General features: G+C 41.3%; 1 protein-coding gene across 2 annotated transcripts in view; it reads left to right on the top strand.

Moving 5' to 3' along the window:
- Window positions 1–13,766, top strand: part of LOC130608527 (neuronal acetylcholine receptor subunit alpha-7-like) — a 55,539-nt gene extending 41,773 nt beyond the window's left edge. For both annotated transcript variants that reach the window (XM_057426493.1, XM_057426492.1), the window contains 2 exons: window positions 8,253–8,362; window positions 12,729–13,766. In XM_057426493.1, coding sequence (XP_057282476.1) covers window positions 8,253–8,362; window positions 12,729–13,253 — 635 coding nt within the window. In that variant the 3' untranslated portion in view covers window positions 13,254–13,766. The remainder of the gene's footprint in view (window positions 1–8,252; window positions 8,363–12,728) is intronic.
- Window positions 13,767–14,294: the final 528 nt, after the last annotated feature.

The following is a 14,294-nucleotide window of genomic DNA, read 5'->3' as shown; positions in this document are numbered from 1 at the left end:
CACTTTTTCTGCACTGGAGCTTCACCATGAGCTCCCAGTTTAGCTATGCTTGTGTCCTGATGTGCTTGCTTATTTCTTTAAGTAATAGAACAGACTTTTCTTGCAGTTTGAGGCTGCTGTACTTTAAGCCCTTGAAGTATTCTTGTGCCACTTTATCTTTCAGGGCTTCTTCCAGTGGGATCCCAGGTACTAGTTCCTCAAAAAAATTGAAGTCTGTTCACATGAAGTCCAAGGTCTATACTCTGCCATTTGAATTCCTCACTCCCTTCATGATCTTGAACTCCCACTTTTCATAATAACTATACTGAGGCTGCCATTGATTATCATGTTGCCAAACAGTTCTTCATTGGTAGCGAAGAACAGAGCCAGTTGTGCACCACATCTGATTGGCCTGGCCTGTCCTTTTATCGAGTATTATTGCTTACATCCTTCAGAAATCTTTGACTGTTTGCATTACACTGTGTTGCCTTTTCAGCAGACATCAAGGAGATCCAAGTCTCCTGTGGCAACCAGGATCTGTGATACGGAGGCTTCCCTTAGTTGTTTTAAGAAAGTCCCATCCCTGTATCCACTGTGTTTGGAGAATGCAATACCACCACAGCTTCACTCTCACTGAAGAGCTCTTCACTGAACCTGACCTACAAGCTGCATTCATCCATTCCATAGAGGGGCCCTTCATATCAAAGTGGCTCCTTCACATAGAGGGCAGCCCACGATGTCTTTGTTGCCTGCTCCTCCTAAAAAGCTTGTAGCTATGCATCAGAGCATTCAGGTAATGAGAGATGTTCCTTCACGTCTCAGTTGTCCCAGCAGTATTACTGTTTCATGACCATACACAGAGTTCCAGTTGTTCCTGCATATTTAACAGACTCTGGAGGTAAGCCCATCCATGTTGTTGTCACCATCCTGAGGTCATTCTTCCTCTGGCTGCCCAGCACCACTTTTTTTCCATCCTTGTCCACTGTTTCTCCATTTAAATTTGGGTTGTAGTCTCCCTTCCACAGCATTCCTAGTTTAAAGCCCTGCTTCTAAGTCATTGCTCCACTCCAAATAGCAAAGGAAAGCTAGTCAAATATGACACCAAGAGAAGAACTACCTTCTGAGATCGGTAAATTTGCAAAGAAATGTTGAAATCACATCCCAGTTCTTCTCAGTTGAGGCCACTCTCCCTTGACTTCAACTTACATTTACAATAAATGAAGCACCTCTCAGCCTAAATAATCACAAGGAGGCAGGTGGGGCAAGACACTTGCTTTTTTCTACCTCTCTGCAAAGTGGCTCCCCTCTTCCTTGGTATGTCCTCTGCATTGTCTGTGTGTTCTTAACACTGCCCAGAGCAGAGAATCTTTCATTCCACATGTCTAACTTGCCCACACAAGGGACTCCAATTTCTATATAGTCTACTGACTGTTATGTTAATACAGGTTAAAACCAACCAAATTACTTTCTGTAAAGAACAGACTAAAAAGTTTGGCCTAGAAATCAACAGCAGGCTAATCAACACCTTTGGACACCAGAACTCAGCTTTCTTGGGGCTTGCATTCACATCAGTGACTAGCTACTCCTTGCCTCGCAAAATGTCTGCACTAGGAGCACCTCCCTTTTGGGGGAAACAAGACATTTCTGAAGCCCATGCATGTGTGCAAAGCACTGTAATCTTTCAAAAGTTAAATCCTGCCTTTCTGCAAACTCATATGTGATGCTGAAAAAGGGAGAAGTCTGGGAACCAGAGCAAAGACACCTATTTCTGTTTAAAACATTAACCACCCATAGCAACAGAAATCAGCTCAGCCATTTTGATCAGAAGCATTAAAGTCCCAGGATAGCTACAAACACAAGAGTTTGGCCAGAATCCAACACAAGGTGACTACATGAACAAGGCTTGTTTCACTACAGGGTCCTGGAGTTCCCTCCTGGCGCTTAAAATCGCTGGAGTGCAGCTCCAAAAAGGCTTTCAGACCATGACTATAGAGAAGCAGATGTGTCCTAAACTCACCCTTCCTAGTATAGATTAATCATGCCTTGCAGAAACGTGTCTGCCTGCACTCGTGATTTGACTTACTTTTGATTTCTCTCCTTAAAAATACTTTTATCAAGAGTCTGTAAGTAGGAAGCTGGAGTTCATTACTTGAAGAAAGGCTATAGAGTAATGCAGAGAACTCCAGATGTGTTGCACACCTGAAACTACTGGTCTGAGTGTACTAATCCCTAGGCAAAATTATAAACCCTGTGCCATACAGCTCAGGTACACTACAACAATTTTTCTTTCTGCTTCTAAAAACCTGTGCAATTATGCATTTATTTGTTTAACACTACAAATACATGTAATTTTATGGGAACTTGATGAGCCTTTCTGGGCGTACCATGTAACACTGTTGCACTCAGTCTAGCGCGTTAAGTAAGAGGGCGTATCCATGTCCCACTTTGTTGATTTCCTGGTTCCATGACCAAATCAAAATGAAACAAATACTGTTATTTTAATTAGAGCTCTGTACAAGCTGAGGTCCCACCCATTGAAACAAAAGGCTTAGGTAATTCACTTGAGAACTCCACTTAAGGTATTTTGATCTCAACTGGAAGGCTTTTTTTTTTATTTCTGTAAAGACAATATGATCCATGTAAATAGCACTGTATAATCAGATCTGGTTTTGATAATGGTTTTATGACCATCTCTGAAGAAAGAATGAGTTCCTTCCTGTCCTGGGTTTAGCAGTAGCAGTCAATTTTTCTCCTTCTTAGTAGCTGGTGAGGTGCTGTGTTTTGACTTTCATCCTGGGAACAGAGCTGTTAACACCGATGTTTTTAGTTGTTGCTAAGTAATGTTTAACCAAGGACTTTGTGAGTGTCATGCTCTGCCAGGGAGAAGGGGAGGATGGGAGGAAGCAGAGACAGGACACCTGACCCAAACTAGCCAAAGAGGTATTCTATACCACAGCATGTCATGCCCAGGGAAGTAACTGGGAGTTACCCGGAAGGGCACTCTCTCTCTTCTGGGTCGGGCTTGTTCCAGCAGGTGGTATTGTATTCTCTTCCCATGTTATTTTCTCTTATCATTATTATTATTGGTGGTAGCAGTAGTGGTTTGTGTTATACCTCAGTTACTGAACTGTTCTTATCTCAGCCCGTGGGAGTTACATTCTTTCGATTCTCTCTGCCATCCCTCTCGGAGCAGGGTTGGAGGTGGGGAGGGGGGGAGTAGAAACTGTGTGGCTGACTGGCTTTAAACCACGACACTTCCTTAGGCAAGACACATGCCTGAATTCAATTTTTTTTAAAGAGTATTCTGCCTCCCTGTTTCCAGTTTCAATATCCCTGACCCATTTCATTAAACTCTGTTTTACATTTGAAAGCAACCTTGTAATTAAGGCTAGGAAATCATGCATTAAGAACAAGTTCATGATAAGGAATCATGTTAAGGAACATGACTTAACGTGTCCACTCCTCTCTCCTCTCTGAGAAGCCCCACCTCCATCCACCTATATCCACCTTGCTCTCACCTCTTTTTTACTCTGCTGCAGTCCCACCAGTGTGGGAGCAAGGTGACACAGTACAGAGAAAGACCCTAAAATGCTTACTTTGAAAATCCCCCCCAGCTCTGCACTCCTGTATTGGTCCAAAAATAACTGGAGTCTGTGATTTCAACCCCCGGTGGCACAGAAAGTACAGTCATGCACAGAAACAGCTAGGAGCACCCAACATAGGACACTTTCAGCTTGAGACCAAAGCTGCCAGAAGCTCCAGTCCCTCCCTTCACCCCAGCCAGGGCTCTGAGAAAGTGTCACTTTCAAAGTACTTTGTCAACACAGCTAAGGTTTGCCTCCGCCCCAAAGCCACATCTTTACATGAAACGTTCAGACCTCAGGCCAGTCAGATGATTTGTTTCTACCTTAAACACTTTCTATACCTGAAAACTCAAGGCGTCCACTTGCACAGAAGTGCTTAGTAATTCTGATTTTTTTTTTCCATGCCCAAATAACTCCTAAATGCTGCAAATTATTATTGCCTTCCAGCTCTCTCCAAAACATCACCATTAGGTTTGGATCAAGACTCTGTATTTTGCTCTGAAAGGAGTTTTGTAGCAGAAAGCATGGAACACCTGAAAGCTGGTGTGTGCAAAGAGTGTTTGAAAGGGGAATGTGGACTTATGAATATGAGGAACTTGCTTCCCATGATTAACATCCATGTGATGCTTGACATCTTGGCAAGATGTATAAAATAGTGCACACTAAAATTAAGTTGACTTGACCTCCAGGTAACAAACCTGCATTTCTTTCTTCTTCTGTTGAGCTCCTTTGCTTCTTTAAAAACCACACTTACTCGCTGCTTAGGGCTCTACTATCATCACTTACTTGCAGCTTGCCCCTCCTTGCCATTCGTTATCATGCCTACATTATTTCAGTAAGAATGAAAGTTTTAGGCTGTGAATAAGTATGTTGGCAGCAGATGCTTCAAGTGATTTCTTGCAGATAGTCATACAGCAAGTGAAGCTGCAAATTGTTAAGACAAGGAAGCAATATGGTGTTTGCCACCTCCAGGAGTTACAGATTGCTTAAATTAGGAGCATAAGGCATTAGTGGTTCTGACTAGAGAGAGAAAATGAGATTAATCTCCTGTTACATCTTCTGTCATCTGCTTGTATGCTCTCAGCTGCTGCCACTTCACTGTCTCTTTTTGATTTTGTGGAGTGCTTTCCCCCTTTCTGTTTCATGTTCATGTCTAGTATCTCGCTGGTGGCAGGACCCTGCTCAAGTTCTTAAGTGAAACAGAAGTTCTCATTTGCAGCAGCTGTTATTTTCATGCCTATGATCAAAGGCGCTTTTCCCCAAGCCATGAGTCCTGGATACTTTTTCAGTATTGAAAAAAAAAAAAAACAGTTTTACTTTTCAAACACGCACTTCTGTTCTTCAAAAGCATGTGAGAGGAGACGAGTTTGAAAACACAACAAAAACACTTTCCCTATGCCCTCTATAAGTACCATAACTAAAAGAAAGACACAGCATCCAATCCTGAAGTCTTTCACTCTTTTAAGACAGAAGGTCCAAAAATGGTACTGGAGGCCCCTCAAGTTATGAATTGCAAGTCATTGCCATCCTTTTGATATAGGCAATGTCTGAAGTTGCCTGCAAGAACAAATAGCTGTTGTCAGTGATTCAACCGAGCATCCCAAAGAGCTTTTCCATTCACATATACAAAGCAGCATGCAGGTTCAAAAACACATGAATAGGTTCTAGCAATGTACGGTGCAGACCTCAGTATCCTTGGGGCATGTCTCTGTGTAAAGTTAGGGATATTGAGGGGCTCCAAACAAAGGTCTTCTGGTTCCTTGTGCTGGCCTGTGGCAGCTGTCCAGGGCAGAGGGTATGAGCCAGGGCATAGAGCAATGAGGCAGTTCCCCTCCAGGAGAGGTCTGTCCCTTCCCAGCTGTGCCTCAGAGTAGCTGACATACAGCAACAAGGTCCCTGCTCTTTCAAATACACTGGAGTCTGGAATTTCAAATGCTCTTTCAAATACAGTGAAGTTCCTTACATTGCCCATGGTGAAGAAATTTGTAAAGCATGCAAGCTGACCCATCCATACCAGGAATGATCTACCAGTAGCTCTTAAGTAGGATACAGAGAGATGCTTAGTGAAAGTTGCTGAGCATTTCCCTTCTGCAGTTTAAATGAAGTTTCTTTGTAAAATCAGATTTGCATTTACCCCTGCAAAGAGACACATGGGGTAGGACTTTGTGGGAGCAGCAGCTTCAAAGCCTTAACTGCATAACTGCTGTAGGCTTTTAAGATGGACTGAAAATACTGGCAAAAAAAAAGTCTGGTGGCTGGTCTGTGGCTGCCACTTGGGACACCAAAGCTCAGTACTTACTCCACTGCTTGTCTCCCATGCCACATCTCACAGGAAAGCATCCTGTTTCTGTGCTCAGCACATCAGTGGAGGCACAGGAACACAGTGTGCTAATACAGGGCCTTTTGGGGCTCGGGCAAAGTGAATGAAGACTGCAATCCTGTGGTTTTGAGGAACATGTTATCTATGCACATTGTAGCTTGATCCTTTCAGCACATAGGCTCCTCTGCTCACATGCTTACTGGAGAAGGTTGAGTCATGGTCATATCAGAGGTGGTGGTAGAGGTGAAAAGGGACAGCAGCCTTTGTAGCTTTCACCAAGTGATGGGCTTGTTTTGGCTGATGTGAGGATTAAAGACTGCCAGGAACAGAGATGCTGAGCCAGTGGACTGGAGGAGGATTAAGCCATGCTTTAGGGGAGGTGCATGAGGGCCTTCATCAAATCCCCAGTTAGAGATGTGGAAGGCTGATGTGGCAGGTGTGCCAGGCACTGCTACTTCCTTCCTTCCCTTTCACTGCTGGTTCTTCAGGGTTGGAGAAATCCAGCCCTAAAGTAGGTTTGGTCTGCTCCAAGGCTTTGGGATGCAAATGAATGTGAAATTCATTTCCCCCAAAATTAAATACAGCATCTGCAACTACCTGGGCTGCATAGGTCTACCTGCTTATTTCACAGATATGTTGTGACATTTGATTACCTGATATTGGTAATACATCTGAAGTACCACATTCCATCCTTACTTTCCAATTGAAAACTTCACTGTACCTTGAACAGAAGTGCTCCCACCTCCAAATGCAGATGATGGACACCCAGCTATCTTCCTTGCCTATCACCAGACAAACCATAAAACATCTTTCTTTATGCATTCACAGGTCCTCTACAGTTACAGTCTGTTCCTGATAAAACTGTTTTTCCTGTTTACTAGCAAGTCTTCATAGGTCATGCCCTCTGTTCCTGGGTTTATGGTGCAAAAAACTGAGAGTGTGAATTCCTTTGGTAATCATTGGCTGGGATCTTGAGTCAGATAATACCAAGTTGTTTCTAAATTGAATCAGGTGACTAATTTTCTAAGGATCTGTGAAAAATCCTAGCCAACATCATTTTAAATAGAGCATTTCAGGCCTTTGAATTCTGGTGGCATCAAAATGTGTAGAAATTATGGAAGAGATTTAATGACTTAATGGCAGTATTTAAACCAGAAATAGCAATACTGTTGTGTTTCTGTTACGAGGGGCATATGAGAATCAGATCAGCCAGCTTCCCTGAGACCTGAGTTCCTGTTTTACTCTACTTCTGCCTGACTGTTTTTTCATGAGCAAGTGCAACAGAGACCCTTCAATTCACCTCACCTTCAGGACTATTCTAATCCAGCTGCGTAATTTGTTTTGCCATGGAAAGCCATGCCCACCTCTTGAAGCAATTGCAGCATTGTTTTCAGGAAGGCTGAGAACCCCATTATTATGAACAAGCTTTTTGCTGCTGAGACAGTAGGAATCTGTATCAAGAAACAGCTGGAACAAAACTTGTCTTGGAGCTTGTACTGAATTTCTGGCTTTTTCTGCAAGCTGCAGGAGGAAGGACTGAGGAAGGGAGGATATTGCAGTCTGGGGCACTGTCACATGCTGTCCCACATTGCCCCATCGTAGCAGCCAGCAGTAATGCTCTCTGATACTTTGCCACAGCCGCCTTCAAATGCCATTAGCCCTGTGGGTAATTCTGCTTTACACTCCAGTGCATTAGCCTCAGTCATTGCTTGAGGAAGCTGTACTGCCACTTAGGAGATACAGCTTCAAGTCTCAGTTCTTGCTTTCAAGATACTGATTTCTTTCCTGTAAGGCAGGCTTAAATTTAGTGGTAAGCAAGGGTGTAGGGTGCTTTCACAGGAACAAAAAGAAGTGGTCTTGAGGGGCTAAGGAGGATGCTAAAAAATACGACTAACACCTTGTGAGCAGTGGTGGGGTGAGGGAGGGAGTGGGGTCTGGTGACACTTTCTGAGGGTTCCAGTGACACTGTGAGGACACTATGCAGCATCTCTGCTGGTATTGTGGTATGGATCAGCACTGGGGATGCTGATGCTCAGCTGGTCTTGTCAGCTCAGCTTCTTGCTGTCCTGGCAACAGGCAGGGAGATGGTTCTTTGCAGGTAGCTTTACATTCCTCTCTAGGAAAAAAAAAAAACAAGGAGTTTATGCCTTTCACTGGTTCTAGCCCTTCCCTTGCTGGAGAGGAGATAGGTGAGCAGATACACTGAAAACCTCAAAGGCCTCAAATGCTCCAGCAGGGAATACCAGAGAAGAGGATGTTTGGATGTTACGCAGTGCTTCTCAAATGTAGATCTTAAAGCACAACCAGTGAATATTATTTGCCTTTTATTTGTGTTCTCTCTTCCTAACCAAGTCTTCTTTTACTTGCAGCTCAGTATTTTGCTAGCATCATGGTCATTGTTGGGCTGTCTGTGGTGGTAACAGTACTGGTTCTGCAGTTTCACCATCATGACCCACAAGCGGGAAAGATGCCCAAATGGGTAAGCAGCTTTGGCAGTAAATATTTAACAGTCTACTGAATGAAAAAAGTAATCTAAAAGCTAAAATAAACTAGTTATAGAGAGAAACAGTTGTTCTCCACTGATCTGAGCTGTCAGCTGCAGACAATATGTTTGACGCTTAAATTTGCTACTGGAGGGAAAGAGCAAACATACTAAATTTGGTTTTGCAGTATCTGTTATGAAGGTTTTATTTAAATTTACAGTGGGGTGGTTGAGTCATGGCAGAGTAATCTTGCTCAGCATCTTTACAAGTGTTAATCCTGTGGGTAGACTTGATTTCTGATCCCACACCAGTACTAATAGAATGTGACATTTCAAAGTACTAAACAAACACATACTAGTCTCTGCTGGGCCGAGTGCCTACTTTGTGCCTTTACAAAGTTTCTCACTGTAGTTCATGACAGAGCTGTAATCTCCTGAAACAAAGACAGGAGGTGAAGCCAATTGACTTCTGTCTGCAACTCTTTCAGTTATGAGCCGGCTGTCTGAGTTGCTGGTAGATCAGAAACCTCAATACCACAGAGTGGTAATGGTGTTGAATACTGAACTCAAGCTGTGCTTCTCACATCTTTGAGCTCAGTTACTTCACCACCAGCAGAAACAGAGAAGCAACACTGCAGTGTTAGTCTGGCTGTACTAAGGAGACCCCTTGTCTTTCTTGGCTGGGAAATATGCCTTTTGCTGAACCATATCCATTTGTCTGTGTGGAAAAACAATTTTATCTGCTATCATCTGATCGGCTCTCTGTGCATTAACATGTGGACCCTCTTTCCTCTGCAGCAGCAGACTAGGTTAGCCCATTGAAGTCTGGTACCAATGCCAGCTGGCCGTTAGGAAGAATGGGTTACCTTTAGATTTTAAACTTAAAAGATAATGATTTGTTTTTCTCTCTTTTCTTTTCCTAAGAATAGATTTTAGAATAAGCAAGGTATACTTTGTGTTTACAAAAAGCAAAGGAATGAAAGCAGAAACAGATACAAATGGTCACAGTTAGCTACCTACCGACCTTGGTTTCACAGAAGTCTGGTTGTACAACATCCTCTGATATCTCACTCACCACATCTGTCATGCTCGACAGTTATCCTGACATGATGTTGAATGTCACATGGTTACCAACATAAGCCTGAGCACAGAACAGCTTTCTAATTTAGCCTTTCTAAAAATAAACTGCAGCATTAACGCAAATTAAAAAAAGTAAATAAATAAATAAAGTCCACTAGCAATTAACCATACTAACAATTTCTTAATGTGCTGTATTGTTTAAAATCATCCTACTTTCAAAACAGAGGCACATGTGTGTTCTGGGCGAATCTGTGTGTAAGCAAGACCTGAGGGCACAAATCTCAGTAAACATACTTCAGAGGTCTGCACGGACAGGGTATGTGGCAGCACAACAGCTCTCACTTGACAATTTTATTGTTTTGTCTGTTTTTGAGGAGCCTAGACACAATGGCTCATGTTAAATGTGCTCACAGGTCCTGCAGGTCAGCTCTTGCTCTCTACCAGTCTCTTGCTCTCTACCAGTCTCTTGCTCTATTGGTTGGAAACTCAGCATGCAGCAGATTCTCGCTTTTGAGGAGCCTTGTTCAGTTGCCTAACAGCTGAACTGGCATATATTAAAAACAAAATGCCATTGGGAAGCAGAACTGTGGAAGCCATTACTGTGAAGCACAGCTGATAGGCTGTGAATGCTGTAGATCAGGCAAGCTGACAGGGTTGTGAGATCTCAAGAGAAAAAGGATGAATGCCAAGCATGTAGGGAAGAGGCTGACTCCACAAAAATGTGCCAAAACCAGACATCAGTTTATTGCAAAGCTCTAACCCTGATTCACTGGATGTTGTTACAGGATTGTTCTCACCTCGTGATTAAATTGAATTAGCTAGTGGAGGAAGCTGTAGGGGAAGGCATTGGTCTTGTGTGGGAGCAATTCCACATCTATAAAATTTGACTGACTGCATTGCCTAAACTCCCACTTTCTAAACTATTTACAGTGGAGCATCTTTTTTTCCCCTGCTTGTCTCTCAAGGGCTCTGTGCTTGGCCTTTGAACCAGAAGGAAGAGATGTGCATGTTAGTATATAGCCTCTCTGTAGATGCCCATTTCTTCCCTTACTCCGCTGCTGAGAATTCTGCTTTCCTTTCTATTAATCTTTGATGACTTACTAAAGCCAACATTTTCCAGGAGAGGCATTAAATCCAAAGTCTGCAGTCAGGGCATTTGTTGGCTACTTGGTTGAAAAGTGAGAGCTGCTGGCTGCTTGGCACTTCTGGCAATGTCACCTGAACTAGCATGGAAAAAAGCATTAAAGAAAGTCCATCTAAGAAGCAGTTTGGGAACAGACAATCAGGAATGGGTTTCAGTGCCATACTATCATGCCTGGACTGTTTTCCAGCGACCCTTATGCTGCAGCTGTCTTCTCAATTAACTGGTATGGTAAGAACAGGTTGATGTCTGAGTGTCTGTTTTCAAGGAAATAGGCTTTTTGAAGTCTAGGCAAATTCTAGAGTTAAGAGTTAAGAGTTATTTATTTTCTAATAACAAAGTTTGTCTGGCTTAGGATTTTGGAATTTCACCGTACTGGATAACTAATTTCTCTCTCCCCTTTGCCACAGATACTGTTGATATATAGTTGCAATTAAGACCTTTATTTTGTTCCATGATGTTCTATTTTATGTCCATAAGCAGAGGACATTGTAATTAAGTAAGTTCAATTAAACGCAGGATCAGTTTTTTATGCTGCTACATTATAGTTTTCTACTTGTCTCTGTTGACCATGGAGGAATTAATAAAATATTTAAAGACCACAATGAAAACAGAATAATATGAATTACAGGAAAATAGTCTTTCAGGATGTAGTATAAAAGATCCATTAGTGGGAGAGAAGCAGAAAGGCTTACAGAAAATGGCACAGCCCTGTGGTTCAGGAGAGCTCACATTCCAGAATTAGAAACTGTAACCATCTTACACTGGTCGTTGTTTAGGGCTTTTGCTATTATTAGTCCCACCTGTGGTATTTAATGCCTCCTCCTTTCTGAAATGATGTTTGTCACTACAGCAGCAACTCAAAGTGTTAGCTATAGTTTTCCCATCCCTGCATCTGTTCTTTGTAAATACAGGAGACAACTAATCCTGCACCTAAAACAGCTTCAGAAATAAGTGTGGTGCTGAGTCAAACATGGCCAAAGTGACTGGAGCAGAATTAAAAGAGAGTCCTGGGCCAGGACTGCATCGTGTCTGTTCGCTCCTGGACATCAGATAATTTGACTTGTAGCCAGAATAATAAACTCATTAAAAAGCCCACCTACCTTCCCGAAGGAACTCTCACAAGCACACTGCAAATGTGCATTTTGTACACATAATATCTGAGGGACTTTATAATTACAAGATTTTACTGATTTAGTTAGCTGTCCTAACTAAATTATTGAGTTCCTCATTTCACGTTTTTAGCGCCTCTCTCAGAAAACAGTAGAAAGCATAGCAGGCTCAGATTTCAGACAAGACATCTGAAGATCAGTTCACTGGAAAAAATACTGGACTTATTCTCTGGTGTTAGCTTATTTGATGACCTTGACAAGAAAAAAAGAAATCTGTCATGTGCAGGTTAGAGAGCTTTTGTGATACACCAGAGCACTTGTACACCAGAGAACAGGGAAATGACAGCAGTTAATAACAGCATTCAGATTTTGAACTGCTCAAGTTAATTGGTTTACTAGTATGCGTTTTAAAGGGTTTGCTGTATTATCTGGCTGAACTCTTCAAAGGAGTGTTAAAATGACTTTCAAATTAAGAAAAAAAAAACAAAACCCCAAAACCAAACCAAAACCAAAACACAACAAGGAAAAACAACCGAGGCTGTTTATTTAAACAATAGAGATTGGGGTGGAGAATGTGCTAAACCCAGCTGTTAGCCAGTTGCATAGTGTGTGTTTTTTTTCAGCAGAACCGAATCATTGAACACACTAATATTTAGGTGTATCTGTTTCCATACTAACTGAGAAATGGTTGAAACGCAGCAAATTTTGTGCCGAGGTCTGGGATTGTTTGCTAAAGATAGTACTTCAAGAATCATTTTGTAAAGTAAGATTTTACATCTCTTTTGCTTTATAAGCTAAGTGGGAATTCAACACTTCTATGTTTAAGACATATCTAAGAAAAGGTCATCCTTGGAAGGAAGCCAGATACCTCCCACAGAAAACAATTTCAAAGCAGATAGCTGGAGAACACAGAAGTCAGTCAGTCTTTCTAAAGGACCATACAGGCTAACTATAATAGTCACAAAATTTTTCAAAAATGTTTTAAATGCAGGGAGTTGCCTTTATTTCTATTATGATCACTCTCTTTCAGGTCCGTGTCATCCTGCTGAATTGGTGTGCTTGGTTTTTACGAATGAAAAAACCTGGGGAAAGTATAAAGCCCCTCTCTTGCAAATATAGCTATCCCAAGCACCATCTGAGCGTAAGCAGCATGGAGATGAATGTTCTGCCTGGCCACCAGTCCAGCAATGGCAACACGATCTATAGCTACCATACGATGGATAATCCATGCTGCCTCCAAAACAATGATCTGGGTAGCAAGAGTGGGAAGATTACTTGCTCCTTACCAGAAGATACTGACCTTGTTCAAAAGAAAGCTTTAACAGATACTGTTCCAGTGATGATTGTGAAGATTCTGGAGGAAGTTCAGTTCATAGCAATGCGCTTTAGGAAACAAGACGAGGGTGAAGAGATCTGCAGTGAGTGGAAATTTGCAGCTGCTGTCATAGACAGATTATGCCTGGTTGCATTCACCCTTTTCGCCATCATTTGCACATTTACAATACTCATGTCTGCTCCAAATTTTATAGAAGCTGTTTCAAAGGATTTTGCATAAGAGTTTAAGATAAGCATGACCACTTAGAAGTTGACATTGCCAGTAATTTTGCTAGATGATATAACTCAAATAGAGAAGTGTACTTATATGTGCTAACATACAGAGAAGGGGATGAAAATAATTTCAGGAGGTAATTATTCCTGATGTTAGTGATTGTAGCTACTGAAAAGTAAACATATTGAGCCCTGTTACTTATTTCGTAGACTAGTGCCACGTGTAATTAGGTCATGATCTGTGACAAGTGATAGAGAATTTAAATCTACAGTATAGTTATTACAAGTTAACACTGGTATTAATGTACTACTATGATTTGTGAAATTTTAGACATTGCTAATAATTTAAATTATCATTGATGACTATAAGCTTTACAGTGTTTTGTTGTTTTCAGTATATTTGTGATTTATCATTTTTAACGTGGCTGTGACATTTACTTCTTGGATTTGATAGACATATCTCCACAGTCTTATGACGCTGTATATTGAATTCATGAAAATAAACTATCATCATGTTAGCTCTTAATATTACAGTGACTGGAATGTTTTCTCAGTAAATATGTTAACAGAGTGTATTTTTTTTTTTTTTAATTAGGAAATGCTGATTGTGAGGATGGAAAAAAATTAATTTTCCATTATTATATCATTATTGGTGACTTTTTAACTCTCTTGCTGCTTAACTGTTGTTGTCATCTAGAAACTCTACTTGATTTGAAATATCTCTGATCTCTTGGGATATGGCTGCCAACCTAATACTGGCTAACTCTGAGTAATTAGGCAAAAATGTTGGCTCTGCATAATCTGTAGGAAAATTGCCACTGATTTCACTGGTCTCAGATTTCATATTTAGTCAACACCACTGAAGTAGTATTTTTTGAAAATCCTACTAGTACAATCCTCTTTCCAGCTTGGTCAGTAGGGCTTGTTAAAACGCATGTGTAAAAGATTGATTGTATTTTGCTAAATTTTAACATAACAATGTTTATTATCAATTTATTTCCAGAAGTACTCTACTATAATGCCTATATATTAATAAAAAAGACTCCAA

This window comes from Pezoporus wallicus, unplaced genomic scaffold, assembly GCF_028554395.1.
Source record: "Pezoporus wallicus isolate ANWC-B61680 ecotype Strahan unplaced genomic scaffold, APGP_CSIRO_Pwel_v1 contig_5116, whole genome shotgun sequence".
Lineage (NCBI taxonomy): Eukaryota > Metazoa > Chordata > Aves > Psittaciformes > Psittacidae > Pezoporus > Pezoporus wallicus.
Note: the sequence above shows the minus strand (reverse complement) of the source record. Positions and strands in the feature narration are given on the sequence as shown.